Genomic DNA, 24440 nt, shown 5'->3' with positions numbered 1-24440 from the left:
ACAGTTTGGTTGCCCTTTGGGCGTAGTTCCAAATCGCTCTGCAGAATGGTTATATCAGTTCACAACTTCACCAACAATATATTAGCATCCCAATTTTCCCACATCCTCTCCAGCATTTATCATTTTCTTTTTTTGTCACGTTAGCCAATCTCATAGGTGTGAGGTGGTGCCTCAAAATTGTTTTAATTTGCATTTCTCTAGCCAAAAGTAAGTTAAAGCATTTCTTCATATGCCTACAGTTTAGCTTTGACTTCTTCATTTGAAAACTGCCTATTCATATCCTTTGACCATTTATCAATTGGGGAATGGCTTGTATTCTTATACATTTGACTCAGTTCTCTATATATTTGAGAAATGATGCCTTTATCAGAGACACTTGCTGTAGGGATTATTTCCCAGCTTTCTGCTTTCCTTCTGAAGGGTTAATGTATAAGATCTTCCCTACCCACAGCCCAAGCCAGGGCACAGGGAACCTCCCTAACGTATTGTTCTAGGATTTGTTTCAACCCAGACCCACCTTGGGGAACTATTCCTTAAAAAAACAAGTCTTGAGGTAAACATCCAGGGACTTGGCCAGTTCCTGGGTATTGATCTGAGACATTTTTGACATAACAAAGATTGTTCTTGAGGTCAGAGAGTTTCAGCCAAAATTCTCAGGTCCTTAGGATTAATCACCTCTTCCCTGGATCCCTGCCTTCTTTGTGTAAGGATGATAAAAAGAGTCTTTCTTGGGGAAGTGACTTTGGGAGTCTCCCTGGCAGAGAACGCTCTGCCGTAGGGACTTTCCCAACCGAGACCCTGACAGCCGTGATACAGGGCTCCCCCCCGCCAGATGTTCAGAAGTTGGTGCTTTCTCCATCTTTCTGTTAACAGTCTTTGCTTCTAAGATTGTATAATCATATGTAATCACATTTATGTTTATGATGATTGTCATTATTAAATCATTTATAAGCTAGGAAAAGTGTGAACGTGTCTTTGTAGGTATGGATCCGAACCTGTGACACAAATTGTGAGCGCTGTGCAGCCCGTAACATCTTACTGTTACCCCTTCTAATCTTGGTTGCATTGGTTTTGTTTGTGCAAAAGCTTTCTAATTTAATATAACAAAATGATCTATTTTACATCTTGTGATGCTCTCCCTGTAACTCACTTAACTTCTTTAGGAGTTTGGATGCTATACCAGTTGGTGCATATACGTTTGATGTTGATATTACTTCATTGTCTACGGTCCCTTTGAGCAAGATGTAGTTTCCTTCCTTAGCTCTTTAATTAGGTCTAGTTTTGCTTTTGCTTTGTCTGAGATCTGGATTGCTACTCTTGGTTTTTTGTTTTTGGTTTTTTAACTTCAGCTGAAGCGTGATAGATTCTGCTCCAGCCCCTTTCGTTTATTCGTGTGTGTCTCTCTGCTTCAAGTGTGTTTCTTGTAAACAACATATTGTAGGATTCTGGTTTTTGATCCACTCGGCTATCTGCTTCCATTTTATGGGAGAATGTGATGAGGTGCTTGGGTGCTAATACTCTGACCCCTATTCCAAGACCATATTTCTCCGTAGCCTCAAAACACTGTCCCTGACAGTTTTTTCCCCCAGCCCAAAGACCCCATCTCTGGCAACAACCCATGAGTGGGTCCAGTGAGGCAAACTATCTCTCCCTGTTACGAGAACAAACTGACTCTGTAGAATTTCCCTTGTACTATCTTGTATTAACACAATGACCATGTACTGATTCCCTCAGTTATCATGTATGATCCAGAGGTCAAGTTACAGACATCAACTCCTGATGCTATTTTGTTACAGACACAACAGATCAAAAACACACCTTAAGAACCCCTCTCCCCAGTTTCCAGTAGTGAATGACACCTGTAACTAAGGTTGCATGTTATCACCTAATTAGCATACTTGGCACACAATCCACGACTTTTCCAATATAAGCTTCAGCATCATTCCTGTTAGGTTGCAAGCTCCCTAAGGAGCTCTGCCTGCCACATTAGCGTTATAATAAACTTTTTGCCACCTGACTGGAAGACTGCTTGAGTCCATGAATTCATTCTAGATGCCTCTGTCCTGTACTTCAGTCCTTGGTGTGTGTATGTATGTGGGGGGGTCCCTGAACCTCTCAAACTGCATCAAGTTCATCCTATTTACATTCACAGTTATGATTTCTACCTGTGTATTTCCCTCCATCTTATTTTTCCTTTCTCTCTTTTCACCCTTTCCCTCCTTGACAGTATTTTGCTTCTGTCAACAGCCTTCCCCAGTCTACTTTCTCTTCTGTCAGTACCTCCCCCACCTCTTTACATAATATTCTCCCCTCCTACTTTCTGTTGGGTAAGATAGAGTTCTATATTCAACCAATTGTGTACATTATTCCCTCTTTGAGTCAATACTGATGAGAGTAAGGTTCAAGCGATGCCCATTGCCCACCCTCCCATCTTTCTCTCCATGTAAACTTATGTGTGCACCTCTTCATGTGCAAAAGGTTACCCCATTCTACCTCTCCCTTCCTTCTACACCCAGTGTCCTCCTCTTTCTATTTTTAAGAATTTTAAAGAATCACAAGTATCATCTTCCCATGTAGGGATGTAAACAGTTCAGCTCTATTGAATCCCTTACGTTTTCTTTTCCTTTTTTCCATTTCTAGGCTTCTCCTTTGTCTTGATGTCGGGGATCAAATTTTTTGTCCAGTTCTTGTCTTCTCCTTACGAAAGCCTGAAATCCTTCTGTCTCATTGGATGGCCATTTTTCCCTTGAAAGATTGTGCTTCATTTCACTGGGCAGGTGACTCTTGGCTGTAGCCCTAGCTCCTTTGCCTTGAAGAATACCATATTCTATGAGCTCTGATCCTTAAACGCTGCAGCCGCCAAGTTCTGTGTAATTCTGACTGTGCCTCCCTGATATTTCAGTTGTTTCTTTCTGGCCACTTGTAGTATTTTTTTCCTTGACCTGGTAGTTCTATAATTTGGCTATAATGTTCCTTGGCATTTTTATTTGGGGATTTCTTTCCTGAGGTGACCGGTGGAAGCCAATGCTTTACTGCTGAGCTTTTGTGCAGCTGCCTCAAGAAGGCAGCCCTGAGAGTTGCTGGGGTCGCTATCTGAAAAATGAAGTTTCACCTAGGGCATCCCAGTGCCCCCACGCGGATGCTTTACTACTCCCATTACTCATCCATCCCACTGCAGGGGAATTTCTCTGCTTCACCTCTAGGATTTCCAGTGCCTCAGTCTGCTGTCTCAGGTTTCCATCCCATGCCCTAGCCCTGACAGGAGAGGAAGCCCTGAACTTATCCTTTTGGGGACAGAGGTTTTAAGTGCTACTCTTCCCTGCCTCAGTTTCCTCATGCTGCTTTTGAGCCCGAGAGTTCTCACCTTGTCCACCTGCATCCCCTTTTAAGCCCAGTGCTCTAGATGGAGGTCTAGGTCGTAGAGTCAAGATCTGAATCCAGGTCTGGCCCCAAACTCAGCACTCTGCATTACACCACACTGCCTGGTTAAAGATAAGGATGCACCAAGCAGTAAGGGCAGGGGTCCTGGCTGTACCTGCTCAGCGTCCCAGGCTGATCCCTTAGTGCCTTCTTGGACTGCCCAGCCAGGCCTCACAGCTACCAAACCTGACCCCACCTTATCCTTGCCCTTTGGAGAAGCAATGGTAGAATTGGAGTCAGTGGTGACTTGGGTTCTAATTCTGCTGCCCAGCTTTGACTAACTATATGGCCTTGGAATTGATTTTTTTTTTTTTAATTCTGAACTTAAACATCAAAATAATGAGCAATTCCGTACACAATAAAAGAGAGAGGATTTTATGAGGCAGTAAATCTCCATTTCATGTCCCTTGTTTTCCTCCCCCCTGCCCCAGTCTTGGCTCATGTGCTGGATTTCCTTTAAAACTTCTATATGTTTATAAATCACTTAAAATTTCCTCTATAGCCCTCCCCTGCCCTTTCCTATATAACTAAGAATCCTTTAAAAAAAAAAAAGAAAAATTGGAATAAGAGGGGGAAAAGCAATCAGAAAACCAACCAACAAAAGGAAAAAATCTGAAAATATAAGCAATGTTCCCTACCCATGATCCTCTTTCCTTTGCAAAGATGCAGAGGGAGATGTCTTTTCATATCTTTTCTCTGGGGTCAAGTTCTTTGTAAATCCATACTGCTTGCTTTTTACAAAATATGTAATAAATTCTACACATTAAGTTCAAAACTATCCTGCTTGCCTGTGTTTCCTTCTGTCTTTTAAAAACATGTTACAATGGCTTTTTTTTTCATATTACTATTGTGATTCCTTGCCCCTCTCCCCATTAAAAACTTTGAGAAAGAGAAAAAAACAACAACCTTGTTACAAATAAGCCCAGTCTGACAAAACTGACCCACACAGTGGCCCTTCGGTACCTTGAGTCTATCAGCTATCTCTTAGGAGGCAGGCAACATAATCTTTGAATCTCACACCCTTGTGACACAGGTGGAGTGCCATCATTTTTATCCCCATTTTTATAGGTAGCATGAGTGGACTGACCTTTGGGGCCTGGATTCATCTGTAGACATGGACTACCTGCTACCAGTCCAAATGACCACATAGAGACTTGGAGTGGCTGGGGAGGGGGGGTGCAGGGAGGGACGGGAGGTGTTGTGCCTGTGAAGCCTATTGGGTGATTAAGGGGCTGGTACCTGCAATGATGAAAAGTTTTCTAAATGGCTGCAGAGCCAGGAGAACTGATGACTCAGGTATTACTGAGTTGGAATTGTGTGGGCATACAATACATATGGAGAATCAAGGTGGCACAGTGGATGGAGTGCTAGGTTTGGAGTCAGGAAGTCAGGAAGACATCTTCCTGAATTTAAATCTGGCCTCAGACTCTTCCTAGCTGTGTGACCCTGGGCAAGTCACTTAATCCTGTTTACCTCAGTTTCCTCATCTGCAAAATGAGCTGGAGAAGGAAATGGCAAACCCCTCCAGTATCCTTGTCAAGAAAACCCCAAATGGGGTCACAGAGTCAGTCACACCACAAGAAAGGGCACACGAAAGGAGTGACCTTCTTCATCATTTTCTTTCTTTGGGGACTTTGAGGATTCTTTGGGGCTTTCTAATATCATTTAAACTGCTTCCAACATTGGACGAAGGGGGATGAGAGTCCTGTCTCCTACTTGGCAGCTGTGAACACCTGGCCTCCTCTGTCTCTCTCTCTCTCTCTCTCTCTCTCTCTCTCTCTTCTGTTTATTTTTTCCTGATTGTAGGTAGGTTAGTATTCTGAGATGGCAGCATTCAGATGATGTAAGTTTGGGAGACCCAGAGGTCCCATTGTCAGAACTAAATGGCAGCAGTAACAGTGGTCGTGTTGGTGACCTGACAGCTTTGAAAGAGGCAGAAAAGGATGCAGAAAGACAGCCAAGAACAGCATCCGTTTTAGGAGAGATGTGCCAACTCTGGATCCAGCCTAGCATAAAGCTACACCAAAGGGGAACTTAAAAAAAGATTTTTTTTAGGCAATTGGGGTTAAGTGACTTGCCCAGGGTCACACAGCTAAGTGTCAAGTGTTTGGTCTGAGGCTGGATTTGACCTCAGGGCCGGTGCTCTATCCACTGTGGCATCCAGCTGCCCCTTAAAGGGGAACTTCTTGAGGACCACATGAAGGAAGAAAAGCAGTGCCGAGCCCAGAAGTGGGAAGTCCTCCTTTGCTCCATGTGCTCTCTTCCCGTGGTATCCTTGTGCTTCTAACTTTGAGCCCGTTCTTCTCACAGATGTGCATTTGCGTCCCCGGCTTCAGTGGGGTAAATGTTTGTTTATTAGACCTGCTTAATAGGCACTTTCGCTGAAAGCTGAGGGAGACGACTGGCTGACGGTGGCTGGGAAGCGCACTGCTGGGGGCTCCTGAAGCAGTCGTTTCCCGCCACCTCTCTCGGTAACCTCCAGAAGCCTGCGGTCAAGTAGCAGCCGACCCTTCCGGGGACCCCGAACCAGGGTGTGCGTGCCCATTTGGGGGTGTGTCCCAAGAGGAAGCGTTACAGGCAGACGGAGAAACTGAGGTTCAGGGAAAGGCTGTGACTTTTTGGAAGAGAAGCTCCTTGGGGACAGGGACGGCTCTTTCCGCCCCCCACCTCTTTACGAACGCCAGCAGGGGGAGCTGAGCGTCCCAGACTAGAGGCGGCGGCTTCTGCGGCTGCGCGGGGGCTCAGGACTCAGAGGAAGTGGCCCGCCATTCGCCGGACGTGTCATGTGGCGTTATGGGGCTGGTCTGGTTGGCTGCGGTGCGGTGGGGGGGCGGTTGCTGTGGAGACGGAGTGACAGGAGGTGGGTGACGGTCGGGGCGGCGTCGGCTCCGGGAGCTGGAGTGGGAGGAGGAGTGGGACAGGGCCCTGGAGGAGGTGAGCGAGGGGCCGGGCGGAGGGCGTCACTTGCTGGGCGGTGGCTGTTCTAATTACTGGAGGGGTTGGGACCCTCCCTCCTCTCCCCTCCCCCTCCCTCGCCCTGCCCCCTAGTTCCCCTCCCCGGGGGGCCCTTGTCCTCCGGGCCCGCGGTATCCTAGACCCCCCCTCCCGCTCCCCCTCCCCGGCACCCCCTCCTGCCCCTTCTCTTCCGCGCCTCAGACCGCCTCCTCTCCCCTCCCCCTGCTTCCCCTACCCGCCTGACCCTTCTCTCTTCAATAGGTTAGACCCTCCCCATCCTCCTCCCCAGCACCTCCTCCCATCCCTTCTCTTCTGTGCCTTAGACCCCCTCCTCTCCCCTCCCCCTCTGCTCTGTCCCACCTTCTTTTCTTCCTCGTCTGCGGTGGCCTCCCGCTTTCCCGCCCCCCCTTTTCAGACCTCTCCCCACTGCCCCCCCCTCACCCCCGTCTGATGGGTGGGCGAAGGTGTGGCCAGCTGTCCCTGTGGTCAGTGCCTCCTGGCCTTGGAATCATCCCCTCCTGCCTCAGTAGCTCTGTGATCTTGGGCGAGTCAAGCCCTCTTCTGGAGCCTCAGTTTCCTGGGCTGTCAAACGAGGGGGGAGGGTGATCTGGGGGTCTCACTCAGCCCCAGATTCATTCGATCTCGGGGGAGAAGCCCCAGATCTGGAATGGGGCAGAGCCCCGTGTTATGGACCCCCCGGGGCTGCGCAGCACCTGCATAACTTATAGCTGTAAAAGACCCTGATGCTCTGGTTAGGGACCTTTTTCTCCCCTGCAAACCTCGTCGGGATTCTGTGTTGCAGATTAAGGTTGGAGACAAAGTTTCCGGGTGGCTGGTGGCCTTTGCGATGCTGAAAATGCCAGCGAATGGGAGAGAGTCGCCCCCGGAGCAGGATTTCTTCAAGGATGCCACATTCCCTGCCTGTGACTCTTCCCTCTTTTGTACCTTTTCCACTCCCCTGGCTCAGTTCCGAGAAGATATCACCTGGCTTCGACCACAGGTGATGCTGGCTGGTTTACAAGTTCACCAGAATCCGCCTTAGAATCTTATTTTCAGGGCCTGGGCATGTCTTTCTCAGGCTTGTCTTAGAGGAGGAATACACTATTTTCTATTTTGTGACACCCAGCCCCCATTCAGTCACTTGTATAGTGACTACTAATGTTCAGTCCAAGACACCATGCTAAAGGGTATTTTAATTATTTAATACTTGTATTAAAACAATTGTCCTTTTGAAATTTTAAACATCTCCCTGGGTCTGAAAGAACTCATAAATGGGACTGTTGAACCACTGTTTATATTTGAGGAATCAAGACCAGGAGAAGTGCCCCAAAACTTGAGATGAGCAAAGGTCCACATTCTCTAGTGGAATGATGCTGGACCCTGGGCCTGGTTCGGTTGCTTGACATTCCGAATTCATGCCTGGGATGAAGAATCCGATGCTTAGTGTGAGGAAAAGCTTCCCAGTAATGAAAGCATTCCCAAAGTGACATGGACTGCTTCTGGCTAGGGGACTCCCTCTCAAGGAGGTCTTCAGGTCAAGGTCAGAGGATCGTTGGTTGAAGTCATTGTAAAAAGGAATGCTGCTCAGGTATTGGTTGGCCTAGGCAGCTTCTGAAGGCCTCTCATAAGATGCTGGGATTTAGAGGACCTGTTTCTCATTGTTGGCGGGATAGAAGATGGTTGGTGATAATATCAGGCTTCACTTGTTATATAACATGTCATCTCTCCCAAGTTCAAGTTAAGAAGCATTTATTGAGCACTCACTGTGGGCCAGGTACTGTGCTAAGTGCTGGGGATATAAAGAAGAGGGGGGGAGCAGCCCCTGCTCTTGAGGAGCTCACAGTCTCATTCCAACAGAACTGTCAAACACTGGAGAGCAGGGTTCAGGGGTCAGTCAGTCGTGTCCAGCTCTCCATGACCCCATTAGTATTTTCGTGGCAGAGATACTAGAATGATTTGCCATTTCCTTCTCCAGCTCATTTTATGGATGAGGAAACTGAGGCAAACAGGGTGAAGTGACTTGCCCAGGGTCAGATAGCTGAAGCCAGATTTGAACTCTGGAAGGGGAGTCTTCTTGACTGCAGGTCCAGCACTCTATCCCCTGCACCACTACTGCCCATTTGTAGAGCATAGGGAGGGCCTAGGCTTGTCCGGTTCTGTGCGGTGATCCTTAGGGTGTTGAGCGCCATTCCTTCCTCCTTTGGCACCAACCAAGGGTGAAGGGCCCTAAGAAAACAATGGAGTCATAGCTGATCTGTTTCCATTGGCACTGGCCTCCAGGCACGTCACCAGCAGGGATTAAAGGGCCCAGGACCCTGGCATCCTCCGTATCATGTTCCATGGCCTCATTTCTCAGCCATTGTACTCAGGTCATGCCTTTCATTGATTTGGGTCCCTTCAGCCCGTCTTCATGTCATTGTTTCCTCATCGTTTTGTCCCGGGTTTGGCATTGTTCCATACAGGTCTCCCCTAACTCTGATGGTTAATCTCTGTGTGGTCATTGTTCTGTCTTTACAGCTGTATTGTGAGTGTCTGGAGGTCAGAAATCACAGCTGTTTCCTTTGTATGCCAAGTAGTACAGGGGATGCTCGGGAAAATTTGATCGGTAACTCTGCTACCTAATTCTGATCTAACTGGGAACACTTTTTCTTTATTTTAGGAAATTTGTTCCACACCTCGACTGTTCCCAGATAACCCACAGGAAGGCCAGATAAAGCAGGGGATTCTGGGAGACTGCTGGTTCCTCTGTGCCTGTGCAGCCCTCCAGAAGAGCAAACATCTCCTGGATCAGGTAAGGGGGCTCCTCCCCTCCTGGTCCTTGCTGCCTCTTGCTGGGGCTGGAAAGCACAGGCTTCTTCTCTTCCCCCGTCCTCTGCTGCCCCCCGGAATCCCTTCAGGAAGCTAGTGAGGGAGCAGTGGCAGGAAGCCGGGGAAGAGGCCATTGAAGTTTTTGCTGTTTCAGGTGCCTCTGCTGTAGCTGCTCAGGATGGTTAGTTGGAAGTGTGAGGACCTGCCAAGTGTTATCAGTCAGGGTGAGTTTAAAAGTAGAGACACAGACTGCCAGTTTCTTCTCTGCTGGCTGAGTTGGATCCAGTTGGTTTCTGGGCGATTCGGACATCTCCCAAGCTTTCCAGTGTCCTCAGGGATTTACAGTGAATGAACTTGAAATGGAACTGTTCTGTATGTTTGAAAAATTCACCTGGGGGAGAGGTCCCTGCCCGCTGCTGTAGTTGTGTCTCCTGACACATCCAGGGGATTGCGGATGGCATGCAGAGGAGACTTGGGCTTACCTCCGGTGGAGACTGTCCATGGTCCTAGCTGAGTCACCTCTGCAGGCACAGACAGACTCTTCAGGATTTCAGAGGCATCACAGAGCTTTGTATTTCTGTGTGCTTTCCATTGTCAGCAATGCCCAGCGACAGTCATCCTGTCCCTCCCCACCCTCCCAGATAGTGGGTCACATCACTGCCCAAGTCATCTGACAGGTAACCTGTTGAGCCAGATGTGACTGACATTCCTGAGGCCAAGAGTGGTCAGTGCAGTGAGGCAGCCAGTGAGTGGCAGCTCAGGGGGACTTCCCACCTGAGTCTGAAGATGGGTTTATAAACCAGCAAAAGTTGTGTTTGATCTCAGTTTAGGTTAGGGGCTTATTTTTGACAGTGAAAAGTGATAGGATGGCTCTCAGCTATTGCTCACTCGATGTGACCCTGAAATCTTTGACTGAAAAGTCATTTTCATTTTCATGGCATATTAAATGAATTTCTCAGTGTCCCAGGCAGCTCTTTAAGACTGTTAAGCTGCAGACAAGTAGCCAATCTGCATCTGTGGAGGGAGTTTCCACACTGGGACTTCTCACTTTGCTGAATTCCTCTCTTTCTTAGCAATAAGAAAGTGTGTCTGGAATGAATGGTTGGTATATGGCCAGGCTCTGGTAAAGGGGTGTGTGTATATTGCTTTTGCCAGGACATTTCTTTGTTTTCTCTATCATGACTTCTCGCTGACTCCCTCTCTCCCTGATAGGTGATTCCCCCAGGGCAGCCCAGCTGGCCGGATCCAGCCTACCGGGGGTGTTTGACCTGTCGGGTGTGGCAGTTTGGACAGTGGGTGGAGGTGACCGTGGATGACCGCCTGCCTTGCCTTGGGGGAGACTGTGCTTTTCCCAGTGTCAGACGGAAGATGTGTTCTGGCTCCCCCTGCTGGAAAAGGTGTATGCCAAGTACGTGTGCCAGCGACCGGGGCCCTGTCGGAAGCGGTGGGTGGAGAGGAGCCTGGAGCCTCCCTGGGCAGCCTCCATTAGGTGCCCCTCTCCTCTGCTTGGCAGCAGAAGCCAGCCCATTTAGCCTCAAGGATCCTGGGGACCAGAGCAGGTGTTTGGGGGTAACCCTGAGGGAGGAGTGAAGGGATTGATTTCCGCATCTTTTATCCCTGTCTATTTGGGGGATGGATTTCAGGACAGCGCTCCCTAGAGGAAGGGCGAGCTTTCCTCTTCCTTTTTCCTTTCTCCAAACCGCATCAGCGCTCCACTTGCTTTGTGAATGGCAGTCGTGTCTTTGCTTGTTTTTCATTATTGACTGGAATGACTTTGGATGCCCAGGCCTAACCTGGACGCTTTGTCAAACAGTGAGGATGAGTTTCTGTCCCATCATAATACCAGTAATGATAAGAGCTGACATTTACGTGTCTCACGTGAGCATTTGTGAGCTTACAGGTCAGCTAACGCAGGATGAGCTGCCAACCTCCCTTTTCTTTTTGGCAAGGCTGATTGTGTCAGAAACAAAAGCATGTGCACCTCACTGCATAGATCAGGGCGTGCTCCCTGGGAAAGTGGGGCTCGACCTTGATGGCAACTGGACAGGTGGGAAGTGGGTGGCTCATGTGAGCGTTAGTACAGCTGTGTCTGGAGAGAGACAGGAAACGATGGAGAGTGTGACTAGAACACTGCCCATTGCTGTGCGGAAAGCAAGAATGAGCTGTGACTCAAGGCAGCGGTGAGGAGGAGGCCGAGCGAGGGGACGAAGAGCTCATGGGTTGGAGTGGGGAGGGGGGAGGAGGAGGCCTTGGTACCCTCCTTGCTGTGGCAGGGCCGAGATGCATGCTGGGTCATTGTTGTTGCACTTTCCTAGGGTCTATGGGTCCTATGAACATCTGTGGGCAGGGCAGGTGGCAGATGCCCTGGTGGATCTAACTGGAGGTCTGGCGGAAAGGTGGAGCCTGAAGGACCCAGGATGGAGCGGGGACAAGCTGAGCAGTCCCAGCAGCTTGGAGCAGAGGACCTTCCACAGGCTGCTGGACTTCAAGGACCAGTGTGTGATCAGCTGCTCCGTCCTCAGCTCCCGGGAAGGTAACGACCCCGGACACGGCTGGGATGCCGCCGGTGGGGCTGTCCCATCTGCTCTGAGCCCTCTCCTCTCTAGTCTCGGAGCCCTCAGCAGCCCACGAGGCTTTCAGAAGCCACCTTGCTGCTGGCCTCCGCCTCCAGGCGTGACTTTAGGACGAGGTGAGGCATCTCGCCCCAACAGAAGGCTTCCTTCCCCAAGCTGCTGTCCTTATCTGGCCCCAGATCCCCATCTCAGGGGAGCTTTTTTTGCTGCCACCACTGGAAACCAGAGAACAGGGAGGACTTGCACCTGAAAGGCCTTGCCCCTGGGCCACAGGATGTGCGCCTCCTCTTTCTCTTCTCCAGACGTGGCCACTTTAGGCATGTAATCAGTCACCTATAATCAGTTCAGAGAACAAACTTGACCTGTTCACTTGGGGAATTTCAGAGTATAAACTACAAGGTGGGGGGCAGCTAGGTGGCACAGATGATAGGAGTCAGGAGGACCTGAGTTCAAATCCAGCCTCAGACACTTGACACTAACTGTGTGACCCTAGGCAAGTCACTTAACCCCAACTGCCTCACCAAAAAATAAATAAATAAATTAAGTTACATGCAGGCCAGGGAAGCCGCCTTCTCACTGAGTTGGCACAGGTCCTCTTGTGTGGACTCCACTTTGTCACATGCAGGCCCCCTCCCAGAATTGTTACTGTTCTTCCTTCTCACTTTGTCTCCCTCGGTCTCCACGCTGTGTCCTGAGGCCCTCCTGGAGAAGTGAAGTCTTTCCCTCTTGGATGCCCCCCTCGCCCCTCCAGGAAGCCCCTCACTGGCACGTTTCTTGGCCACTGCAGGCTCTCGGCTCCTTATGCCATTTGTCCAAGCTGAGGCACCCTTGTCACTCAGTGTTTTCGCTTCCGCCAGTGCGCCCTCCCTATTTTCTTTCTCTTCTATCTCCTGGCCTTGCCTCTTAGGGCTCTCTTTACTGGACTGACAGCACACCAATGGCCCAATTTGTTAACTGCCAAAGGAAGACACAAGTGATTCTTTTCCTCAGCTTCTCACGTGAAGTCAGACTCTTAGCCCTTCCAAGGCTGAGGAGCCCTCCTCTTGTACTGCCTTCACCACGTCCACACCAGCATGTCCATATCTTGAGTTTTGCCTCGGAAGTTCCCCTTTGTCTTCCTTTACACATTTTAACACACTTGAAAACTCACATGTATACATCTGCCCAGTGACTAGAAGTCACCCTATGGTCCACAGTGACTTTGGATGGATCTTTGTCCAGAAGAAGAAATACAGGGTAGAGACACGTCTCCACATCGCTCCTCCGCTTTATTCCTGGGGAAGGGACTTCTGGGAAATGGCAGATGGCCAGGGACCCATTGGGGCAGCGAGGTGGCGCCTGGAGTCAGGGAGTCTGACCGTCGTGAGTTCACATGCAGCCTCAGACACGAACTAGCTGTGTGACCCTGGGCAAGTCACTTCACCCTGTTTGCTTCAGTTGCCTCATCTGTAAAGTGAGCTGGGGAAGGAAATGGCCAAGCGCTGCAATGTCTCTGCCCAGAAAACCCCAAATGGGGTCACGGAGAGTCGGACCTGACTAACTGACTAAACAACAAGAGGGGCCCTGGGGAATTGCAGCCCTGCCTCCCCCTTCAGAGCCTTGCCAGACCAGCCTTTGAGAGCTACACGGGAAGGGAGGAGACTGATTCTCATTGTACAACCACAGGGCCTGGTGCTTTGTTACTTTTAAAAGTCTCCCTGAAGACTTCTCTCTTGACGTGCAATGAATCGTTCGTGTGTCTCACCCCAGGGAGCCTTTCCTTGTAACAGAGATGGAAGGCAGTTCAGTGAAGTGAGCAACACCTGCTCTGCCCACGGCGTGGGCCACCAGAGCTCTCAGGATGGCCATGCCATCCAGGCCAAGGATGGTGCCCCTTCAGGGTTGGGCCTCGCCGGCTGGGGCAGGTTTGTGTCTCCCTCATCACCCAGTGACTGTGCCCTAATTGCGCTCTTCCCGCAGGTGCCAGTGAATTAGGGGAGTTTCACGCCTTCATCATCTCAGACGTTCGGGAGCTCCGCAGCAGTTTGGGCAGGGAGCTGCTGCTGCTCCGGATTCTGAACCCGTGGGGTCGGCGGTGCTGGCGGGGGCCCTGGAGAGAGGAGTGAGTGTTCTGGGCCGTGGCTGTGGCAGCCCCAGGAGTCACGGTGCACTGGCCCGGGGAGAAGGGACAGGTGGGCGCTGAAGCACTTGGGTGTGGGGCCTGGGGACACGAATCTGGGTCTCCCGCTTTCTGGTCCTCGCTGCCAGAGCTCTGGTCAGGGAGGAGTCCACATTTATGTGTCCCTTCATCATCCGCCGCCCACGGCCTCGTGAAGTCATCAGCGCCGGTGATTTCTGTCGTCTGCTAGATGGTTTGCTGGTGACGCAGCCAGGCCTGGCACTTTGGCCCTCCGGCCTTGGCTCTGCAGTTAGTCACCTGGCCCCGTGCTAGAACTGGTCATTAAGAGCTGGCCTTCATAGTGAGCATCTTTAGGGTGGCAGAGTTCTCCACAAATATCGTCCCACTTGATCCTCACAGCAACCCAGGGGGCAGGTACTGCTGTTGTCTTCATTTCACACATGAGGAAATGGAGGAAGATGGGGCTGAAGTGATCTGCCCAGGGTCGCCCAGCCGGGAAGTCCTTGAATATCCCCTCAGGGAATGCCCTCCATGAAGGTGGATGCTGCAGCTGGCTGGGTAGACAGGAGCTATGGCAGGTGCTCTGCCAGAAAGAGGCTTTCATTAGTGTTGAAGAACGAGCAGTGGGTTGGGCTCGGCCCTGGGCACTGGTCCTAGGCTTAGGGCTGGAGGGGGCTCGTGAGTCACCTGGTCTGATGTCTGGATTTCACGGATGTGGAGGTAAAGGCCCAACGTCTTCAGCGCATCCAGGGCGGAGCCGTGACGCGGCCTCTGAACCCAGGGCTCCCCCCAGTGCAGCTCTCAGAGTCAGCCCGTCTCTTGGCCTTTGCGTCCTCATCCATGAAATGAAAGGGTAACTGAGGATTCTTCCAGTGCCTGCCGGGATTTTTGGTTGGTTAGCCCTGGATCAGGGTCTCTACCCAGTGCATGAGACTGTGCCAGGCCGTTCCTACTGTGCAGGCTCTTGCTGACCCTGGAGAACCTGCTGTGCAGACTGAAACCCCTCCCCTTCTCAGACCCCTGACTCACCCACCTGCCCAGTGTTCTCGAGTGGCTCCTTCCTGCCATAGTCTGGAACCCCTTTTCTAGAGGGAGAAGCAGCAGGGTGCCCTGCAGAGGTGCTGGAGAGGTGTGGTGTTGAGGAATGCTAGGGCAGGGTTTTCATCATCGAAGAGTCCAGCGTATATAGAATGACTTGGGTGCACGAAGATATAAAAGTGGCCAGATGCTGGGAACTCCCAGGACCTGGAGAAAGTGGGACTCCAGTGAGGAGAATGCAGGTTTTTCCTGTTAGTGACTGTTAGTGGGCGTGTTTGTTGGTGTGACCCCCTCCTTGGGGAATGGCTGTCTCTTCTGCAGTGAGACTAATGTAGGTTGGCTATCTTTTTCCAGGGGTGAAGGATGGGACCAGTTAGACCCAGCAGATGCTTCCGAACTCTTGTCCCAGCTCCAGGAAGGGGAATTTTGGGTTGAAGAAGAGGAGTTTATCAGGGAGTTTGATGAGATCACCATCAGCTACCCAATCACAGAGGAGGGCCACCTGCAGAGCCTCTACACTGGTAGGTGGTGAGTTTGGACAGACGAGCTACAAGGGAAGGGGTATTCGGCCCAGGACCCCAAGGAGGTTGCGTCGGCCTACCTCGTCCCACCGAGGCCTCACTAATGCGCCTTCTGGGCCTTGACGCTCGATGGTCGGCCACAGGGGATCAGAAGCAGCTCCTAAGTTATGTTGCTTGCACCCTGGCCTTGTCGTATGGCCCTGAGGAGACCCCTGTTCAGCTTCCCTTATGGGCCCCCACTTTCCTCCTGTGATGTAGAAAGACTCTATTATCCTTCTGTTTCACGGAAGGATGAGATTGCCTACCATTCCTTGGGGGATGCAGCCCGTATTTGGGTCATTAATACGGCTTCCACTCTGAACTGATCATTTTTTCCTCGAGCACAGAGAGAAAGCAGGGGCCGAGTGGCTTCGTTTTCCCCATGCTGACATGCTCTGTGTGTTTTTGTACTAGCAAAGGTGTTACATCACACTCAGAAGCTGCCTGGGGCCTGGGTGAAAGGGCAGTCTGCAGGAGGTTGCCGTAACAACAGCAGTTTCCCTAGCAATCCCAAATTCTGGCTGCGGGTCTTGGAACCAAGTGAGGTATGCATTGCCCTCCTGCAGAGACCCCGAATGTGCCAGGCCGACTGGGCAGGCAGGATCCTGGCCCCAGCTCCAAGCAGAGGCAGCAGGCCAGCCCTGGGCCCGCAGGGCCTCCCTGGGAAGGACTACCAAGCAGTGGGACTCCACGTGTGGAAGGTAACAACCAAAGAGGGGAGAAACTAGGCCGAGGAACCTGCTGCCTGCTTCCTGAGCAGCATCTGGCGGCCTTGACGGAGGGACAGTGGGGGGAGAGAGTACACGCTGATAGCTCGCCAAAGGCGATCTGGGCTGACGGTGCCAAAGCTGAAACGCTGGGCGAGGCTATTTCTGGCTGGTGGTACTCCGAAAATTAAAATGCATCCAGCTTGCCCAGAGTAGGAGAGGAAGTAATAATAATTACGAAAAGTGATTCTGTGAAACATCCCAAAACCTAATCGAAATGGGTGTGTCTAGAGGGGCCTGTCCCAGTCCGGAGGTGCGATGCAGACGTCACATCAGCTTCACCAGGCAGAGCCTCGCCACTCAGCCCCTCCTGAGGCACTTGGCACAGGAGCGCCGAAGGCCTCTTTCCCCAGCTGTGCTACCCTTTACAGGGGAGGTGCTGGCAGAAGGACAGTGAGACCCGTGGGGCGGGGGCGGGGAGGAGCCAGGCCCCTGGTTTTTGGGGGGTGTCTGCGGCAGGTTTGGAGCAGTTGCCGTCGGACCTCACTTGTCAGGTGGTAGAGTCAGTGTTGATATTGGCTGGGGGCCTGGACTCTACAAGTCGTGACACTCCTCCTTTCTGTGGGTCGGTCAGGTTTCTGGGTGCCCGAGGGGGTGCGTACACTAGGTTGGCTCACCTTTCTACAGCTCCTGTACCGGGGGCCATCCCTGGGGCCGCCTGATGCATGGATGTAAAGAGGAGCCTTCAGCTGACTTGGCAAAGCCCCTTAGGCTCCAGTCACCTAGAGCTGCCCTTTGGGGCACAGAGCAGCCCGGGCAGCCGAGTCTGTCCCTGAGCTTCATTGTCTTTGTAAAAACAACAGGAAAGGAAGGAGGGATCAGGTGAGGACCCAAAAAATGAGTGGTGGTGGCTGACTACAACAGCAGCAGCTCTCTGACTAGCTTCATTTCTTCTCACCGAGCCCAGAAATCCAGAGAGCCCGTGCTTGGGCCGGGAGTCCCTGGATGCTCGTCTGCCCTGTGTGGCATCAGCCATGGGGGCTGCTTGGGGGACTGGCAGGGAAGCAGGCAGGGCGTGTGCTCCAGTCCCAACTGTGAGAAGCTTGTGACTTCTTTGTGATTCTTCAGAGCCAAGATTTGTAGATAAATTTTCTAAATCTGAGGTGACTATACTTATTCATGCTTCTGTGTGCTTCAGCATACTGGAGGCCCGCTGTCCTCAGTCATTCTCAGAATGGACCCTGTTCCAGAGCTGGGTTCCTTTCTTGAGCTCCGATAGTACAGGATAGTACAGGAAGCTATGAATCTCCTACCCCGGAATAGGCTCTTAGGCCTAAGTCATGTGTCTTCTCTGTCCACTCTTGTCACACTCCCATGATGCCCTCTGTTTTGGCAGTCTCCTTGCCACATTGACTTCAGGTGGGACTCGGTTCCTCCTAGAGTCCTCGGGGGGGGGGGGGAGCAAGGTCTTCTCTGAGGCCTGAGCCCCCCATCTGCTCGGTTGAATGAATGATTGGGTCCCTTGGCATGTTCAGGTGACTTCCTGAGAAGGGAAGCAACATAAGGCCCCGCCGTGGAGGGAGGGGCCAAGTGGGGCTGAATTTTTGTCTTTAATCGTGTCCCGCAGGTGGAGAAGAAGCGGGTCAGTCTGCCCGGGGTCCTGTCTGCCCCGCCTGTGGCAGGCACTGCCTGCCATGCATATGACCGGGAAGTCCACCTGCGCTGTGCCCTCTCTGCTGGTTACTACTTGGTGGTTCCCAGCACCTTCCTGAAGGATGCCGCTGGGCACTTCCTGCTGCGAGTGTTTTCCAGTGGCAGGATATCGCTCAGGTGAGAGAGGGGCCAGGGGAAAGACCCCCGGCCAGCTCCCCTTCTCGGCCTCTGGACCGTTAGCTAGATGGGGAGGCGAGTGCAGGAGCAGCTTTCCTGGGTCCCCTTCGACAGGCCAGCTGCTTTCTGCAGGACCTCTGTCGACTGTGCTTCAAGCAGCTAAGGAAGACCCCTCGAAGTCACCCTCCCCCCGCCCCGTCCTCACGCTCTCCTTCTGTCCTCTCTCACTGGGCAGTGAAATCAAGCCAGCCTCTGGTAGTGCCTCCCCCTGTGAAGACTTTCCTGCTGGGGAGTGGGAGACAGTGCAGCTGAAAGGATGCTGGAGCAGCGGGCGCTCTGCGGGGGGCAGCAGGAACTTTTCATCCTATCCCAGCAATCCCTGCTTCCCTGTCTTCGTCCCCCTGGGCACGGGCCCCGCAGCATCCGAGTCACGTTGCGCCAGCACTGCCAAGACAGTGAGTGTCACCCAATTGGCTTCCACATCTTCCAGGTATGTGCTCTGCCTTTGGGGGGGAGGGGCAGGATTTTTGTTTGTTTGTTTGTGTGTTTGTTTTGCTTTTTGGTGAGGCAGTCAGGGTTAAGTGACTTGCCCAGAGTGACACAGTAAGTGTCAAGTGTCTGAGGCCGGATTTGAACACAGGTCCTCCTGATTCCCCGCCAGAGCTCTATCCACTGCGCCACCTAGCTTCCCTGGGCCCAGGGTTTTTATGTCTCTCTTGGCTTGCTCCATGTGTGGCCCAAGGTCTCCGACCTAGGCTGCTGTGGCAGAAGAGAGAACAGGAATGCTTGTCAGAGTGGGGCGAGTTTTGCTCTCTGGGTGAAGGCCCGGCCTGACCTGTGAAAAGCCATCCCATAGTCTTGTGTGCGCAGATTCGCTGGAGAGCCCCCAGAGGGGCCCAGGAATTTGGGAGCATTCTCTGCAGTCCCTGTGGGTTGGGATTTCCCAGCAGTGGCTTTGGTGACTGGCTGTGGAGTCAGGGGGATGAATGCCCTGGGACAAATCACTGAGCAGAAGATACTACTCACCTTATCTGGTTCTAGGACTCCTGGTTGGCTGGCCAGTACAGTGCCCAGGATCTGGGGGAGACCAGGAAGCCCTTGAGAGGCCTAAGCCAGTCTGGGGTTCTGAGTCCGGCTCAGCCAGGCTGTGGGCGTCTGCTTGGAGCCACTCTGGCCCTTCCCTACAGTGGGTCTGAATTCTAGGGGTCCTCCGGGCCACGAGGAGACCTCTTCCTTCATTCCTCTCTCTATTTGCCAGACTTTGTCCCGAGCATCCTGCCGTGGCCAAGCAGCACTCCCGTCCACAGAGCTAACTTGTTCTTTGGTTTAAGGCTCATGGGAGATAACTGTTCTCTCTGGTGATTCTAGATATTTCATATTTCCCTCTTTGAAACTTAGGCCTTTACCCATACTTCTGGACTTGGTATTTGAGAAGTCCTGAGTACTGGCTAATACTGCGAAAAGCATGCTAGATCTGGAGGCAAGCAGAAGACCTGAATTCAAATCCTGACTGACCTTGGGCAAATCACACCTCTCTGGGCCTCAGTGTCTCAAAGTGGATGGGTCAATAATGATGGTCAGCAGAGAGACGGGAGCCCAGAGAGGCTCCAGGGACATTTATAGCCTGCCTACCTGGCCTTTGCCCAGGTCCCCCAGGCCAGGAGCACCGTTCCCCCTTCCCTCTGCCTCATAGAATCCCTCGGACATCCCCATGACATGAGGCCTCTCCTGATGGCCTGCACCCCTGGTGCCCCACGCCCCTACCTTGTCGTTGTTTTCCATAAACCTTTGTACATACGTTACATGCACATCTCATTTCCCCTGCTCGAGGAAGGGGCAGCTTCTTTTTGTTATCGCATCCCCGGTGCTGGAGACAAAGTAGACGCTTGCTAGCAGACACTCGGTGTGCTTGGGGGCACAGAGTAGGGAAAAGATGCAGACAAGGCCTTTACGGAGGTTCTGAATCTAACTCAAGATCACAAGGGCCCACGGTAGGAACAGATGCAGAAAATGACAGTAGTTCTGCCAGAACTTTGGCCTGTCCGGCTTGGTGCCATCCCACCATTCACTGGAGCTTTCACACCTGTGTATTGCCTCGATAGTAAATGGTCCTAATGCTCATGAACTGCAGACCGTGGATCTGTCTCAGTGATCTGTGGCTTCTCCATTCAGCAGGAGATACCCGGCAGGCAGATGGGGGGATGCAGGTCAGGGCTGGTGAGGCACATTTGGAAGTCTTCTGCCTCAAGCCCTCTGCCCTTCTTCCCAGAAGGTCCGTCCTGTCTCCTGCAGGCCTCCCCGACAGCCTGAGCACTTTGCAGGGCTGATTCTGCCACCAGGAGGGGCCTTCCTGTTGGAGCTCACGGCGGCCAGGACAGCCCTTGGGGCCAGAGGGGTTTGGTGAGCACAGGGAAAGGAACCCAGATAAAGCTTAGAAATGACAAAGGCTTCCCTTGGTCCTACCAAGATTCAGTCAGACAAGGTTTATCCAAAACCACCTCCCAGGAGCATTTCAGACCAGAGGAGGGGTGGCTGTTTTCTGAACAGCCAGCTCAGCGTCACAGAGGAGACATCCTCCCCACAGAGGAGCTTAAAGTGGCTGCCTTCTCTCTGCCTCTCCTTAGATGCCAGAGAGCGGCTGGCCGCGGGGTGCTTCTTCCCTGCTCCAGCTCAAGCCCTTGGTCAGCTGCGTGCCTCACCGCTACGCGCAGGAAGTAAGCCACCTGTGTCGCCTCTCGTCGGGCAGTTACAAGATCGTGCCCTCCACCTACCTGCCTGATACAGAGGGAGACTTCACCCTTATCATAGCAACCCAGATAGACAGGTACGTGTGCCCCAAGACAGCCTGTCCTCCCTGGCCTCCTGAGTGGTCCCACCCCTCGGTCTTCTCTGTTCCTCCTGCCTCATGGGGTCAGGGGACCCTGGCTTGGTTCTCAGGTCCTGCCAGTGAAGGGCAGACAGCCCCCAATGAAAAGGCTCCAAGTTGGGGTCCAGTGAAAGGCGGGATCTTCTTTGAGGACCGTCACCCTTAGGTTCAGACCGAGCCTTGGGGGTTCATTTGGGGGCCACAGAAGACCAGCTCTATGGGGTGGTGAGAGCAGGGAGGGAGGGTCCATAGTGGGTCTTTGAGGAACTAGAGTATCAGGCCCGGCCCCAGCTGAGCGCCATGATGAAGCTCCCCCTGGGCCCACATCCTACAAGCCCAGCACATTACTCCTGCAGGGATCTGCATTGTGGGGGACATGGGGCCACCTCCTGACCAACACCTCTCTCCCCCCATCCCTTTGTAGGAGGCCTATCCGGAGCCAGGAGAAGCTGGGGCAGCTCCTGCGGGAGGTAGGTGTCCTAACAAGGGGGTTCTGGGGAGGGGTGGGGCTAGGTGCATGGATGGAGCATAAAGCCCTGCCTCGGGGTGACCTGGCTGCAGACGGGGCCTCCCACGCAGATGATGCGCTGTTCCTGGGTGCGCTTAGCCATAGTTACGTTTGCAAGGAGACACGGACTTTAGAAAGACGTGCAGGAATCAAGTGTCTCCTGACTGAATGCTGCCACTCAGGCCCGGTCTGGAAGGGGAGAGGTGCTGACTGCCAGGTCACCTGGCGAGGCAGAAAATTGCTGACTGCCAGGTCACCTGGCGAGGCAGAAAATTGCTGTCATCAGACCATTCATTATCATGGGCCACAATGCTGTAACATGAGGCCTCCTAAATAGTGATCCCCAGCAGTGTGGAAGCTACTGTCCTTGCTGGCCACCTAACTTGGTCAGGGCACAGAAAAGAATATGGTCCAGTCTTTGTGTCTGGGCTCACAGGCTCCAGTCTGGTACAGACATGGCCTTTCGGCTCCTGGGGGAGCTTAGCTGGCATCGGCTTCCTTCTCCCCAGGGAATATAATGCCTCCCAGCTGAATTTCAGTTTGTATTTCCCGAGGCCTTTCTTGGGTATTCCAGAATCTACATCTTTATCTTCCTGCAGTCTGTACTGTGTGAGGTGAGGGCTTTGGCCCCACCTGGGATAACATGAAGACAGTGGCAGAGCTGGAGAGGTCTGGGCAAGGGGGGAGGGTAAGAAACACCCTCAGCTGGGAGATTTGTAGAGCCCTTGACCATGGATCCGGGGTGTTTTCTCTCCCTCCCAGGTCTCCTTCACAGCAGTGATGAAAAGGTAACTGGAAATGTCCCAAGTGAGAGCATTCCGGTAATGAGCATAGAGCTGCTGTCTGTTGTGCTCACTGACTGTCTAGAAACACCCTGGACCCAGCTCTTCTCCTGGCAGTGTCTGGCCCAGTCTCCTGCTGCTCCTCCCCAGGAGAAGCACCTGCTCCCAGGTGCCCCACAACTGGACCCACTCATAGTCTACCTACCTCATCTCTTCACTCAGCTCCATGTTGCCGATTTTACAAGATGTTGACTTCATAGAAACCTCATTGTACTTGACTGTGAAAAGGTGAAGAGTGATGTCGCCTCTCATAGAGAAACCTCAGGCTTGTGGGAAGCCAGGAAAGCTCCTCCCCGGAGGCACAGCCCCCAGATGCCAGGGTTCCGGAGGTGGGGAAGTCACTGGGGACTTCGGGACAATCTTGGATTGAGAATTGGATCTTTCCATCGATGATGTGATTCCGCGCTGGTAGGGACCTTCGGGAAACCATTTTACAAATGAGGAGACAAACTCAGAAGTCTCCCTCCGGCCCCCCATCCTGCACTCCACCCACCGTCCTCTTGTAATGGGGGATGAAGGCAGAAGGGCTTAGGGCAGGCCAAGGACGGCTCCAGATCACAGCAGCGCAGCCCGAGGGGTGGCAAGCAAGGGCTGGCCATACTCCATCCTCTTGTAATGGGGGATGAAGACAGAAGGGCTTAGGGCAGGCCGAGGACGGCTCCAGATCACAGCAGCTCAGCCCGAGGGGTAGCAAGCAAGGGCTGGCCATACTCTGTGTGCTTTGAGCTATGTTAGGAACAAGAGGAGGATCAGAGCAGGGCTATGTGGCCACTGCCATCCAAGGCTGGCTCAAGGATGATGGGCAGCAGAGGGAAGGCAGAGGGGCTCCAGATGTGCTTCTGCTTTCTCTGTCAAAAAGTACCTTTGGACTAGTGGTTGAAACCCAAGATGAATACGGAAATGGAAACAAGGCCATTGGCCTCCCCAGTGCGTTCAAGTCACGCAGCCCAGACAAGCTGCGGCAGGGGTGCTGGTCTCTGGAAAACTTCGGGAGAACAACTGGAAAAGGGAAATGTCTGGATTTTCAAAATGGGGAACAGGGGAGAGCCTTTTTGGGATTTACCATACAAGTGGCTTGTGAGTGCTGGTCACTTAGATCCATTGAGTTCAGCAAACATTAAGTGCCCACTTTGTGCAGGACAATCTGCCGGAAACTGGGGATAAAAAGACAACGAAACAGGCGCCGCCCTCGAGGAACTGACTTTTCCGTGGGGCCGAAGCCCAGCTAAAGGCATGTCGAGGACTTGGAGGAGGACAGCATCCATGTGAATAGGGAGGTGAGGGTTAGGTTTCATGGAGAAGGCAGTGAACCACTGAGCTTGGAATGGAGCACTGGGCGGAAGCTGAAGAAATTATTTTGGCTTGTTATGGGAGCTGGCCAAGAGGGCAGCAGGGTGCCTGTCAGCTGGAGGGTGCCCACTCCCTGGACATGGCTTGTCACAGATATCATAGAGGGGATTCCTGTTCAGGAATCAGCTGGACTGGACGGACCCTGTGGTCTCTTCCAGCACAAGACTGAATGAACCCAGTTCTCAACGAGCCAATAGTCTGTTTGCAAGGACTTGTGACTTTCATCGGTATGGGTACTCACCCCATGGATGCAGATTGCAACCCGCTTCTCACATCATCTCACATGGTGACCTGAGGTGCAGAGAAGCTAAGGGCAGGCCCCTGGACACACAGGTGGTCAGTGTCAGCATATAACCCAGGTCTTCCAGCCTCCCAAGTCCAGCACTGTGTCCTCTACATTGCACTGCCTCTTCTGATGTTTGCAGTATTCTAAATCATCTCCTGGTGAATTCAGAGAGGTGCTCTAGCATCAGGAAGAAATTTATTGTAAAGCTGTTTCTTACTTGAAACATTTTTAAGATTGTAATTTTTGTAATAAACACATGAAAAACATTTTAAAGTTTATTTGAAGTTGCCATGACTGTGCTAATTAGATGAATTACACATTTGTTTTTACATGGTTTTAAAAATATTTGTTGTTCAGTTGTGTCCAACCCTTTGCGACCATATTTGGGGTTTTCTTGGCAATTTTTTTGCCATTTCCTTCTCCAACTATTTTACAGATGAGGAAACTGAGGCAAACAGGGTGAAGTGACTTGTCCAGGGTCACACAGCTAGTCAGTGTCTGAGGCCACATTTGAACTCAGGAAGGTGAGTCTTGCTGACTCCAGGCCTGGTGCTCTGTGCACTATGGCGCCACCTAGC

General features: G+C 52.2%; 1 protein-coding gene across 1 annotated transcript; it reads left to right on the top strand.

Annotated features, from left to right (window-relative positions):
- The first annotated feature begins 6200 nt into the window (after positions 1-6200).
- CAPN10 (calpain 10) lies at positions 6201-24128 on the top strand. The gene is given in 15 exon segments (XM_021005746.2): positions 6201-6280; positions 7178-7375; positions 9035-9166; positions 10396-10513; positions 10516-10591; positions 11499-11716; positions 13716-13857; positions 15268-15434; positions 15888-16174; positions 17808-18010; positions 18246-18409; positions 18412-18500; positions 20635-20834; positions 21301-21346; positions 22147-24128. Coding segments are annotated over 14 exon segments (2025 nt in total). The 5' UTR covers positions 6201-6280; positions 7178-7222; the 3' UTR covers positions 22177-24128.
- The last annotated feature ends 312 nt before the right edge of the window (positions 24129-24440 follow it).

This window comes from Phascolarctos cinereus, unplaced genomic scaffold (genome assembly GCF_003287225.1).
Source record: "Phascolarctos cinereus isolate Bilbo 61053 unplaced genomic scaffold, phaCin_HiC Scaffold_5;HRSCAF=322, whole genome shotgun sequence".
Classification (NCBI taxonomy): domain Eukaryota; kingdom Metazoa; phylum Chordata; class Mammalia; order Diprotodontia; family Phascolarctidae; genus Phascolarctos; species Phascolarctos cinereus.
Note: the sequence above shows the minus strand (reverse complement) of the source record. Positions and strands in the feature narration are given on the sequence as shown.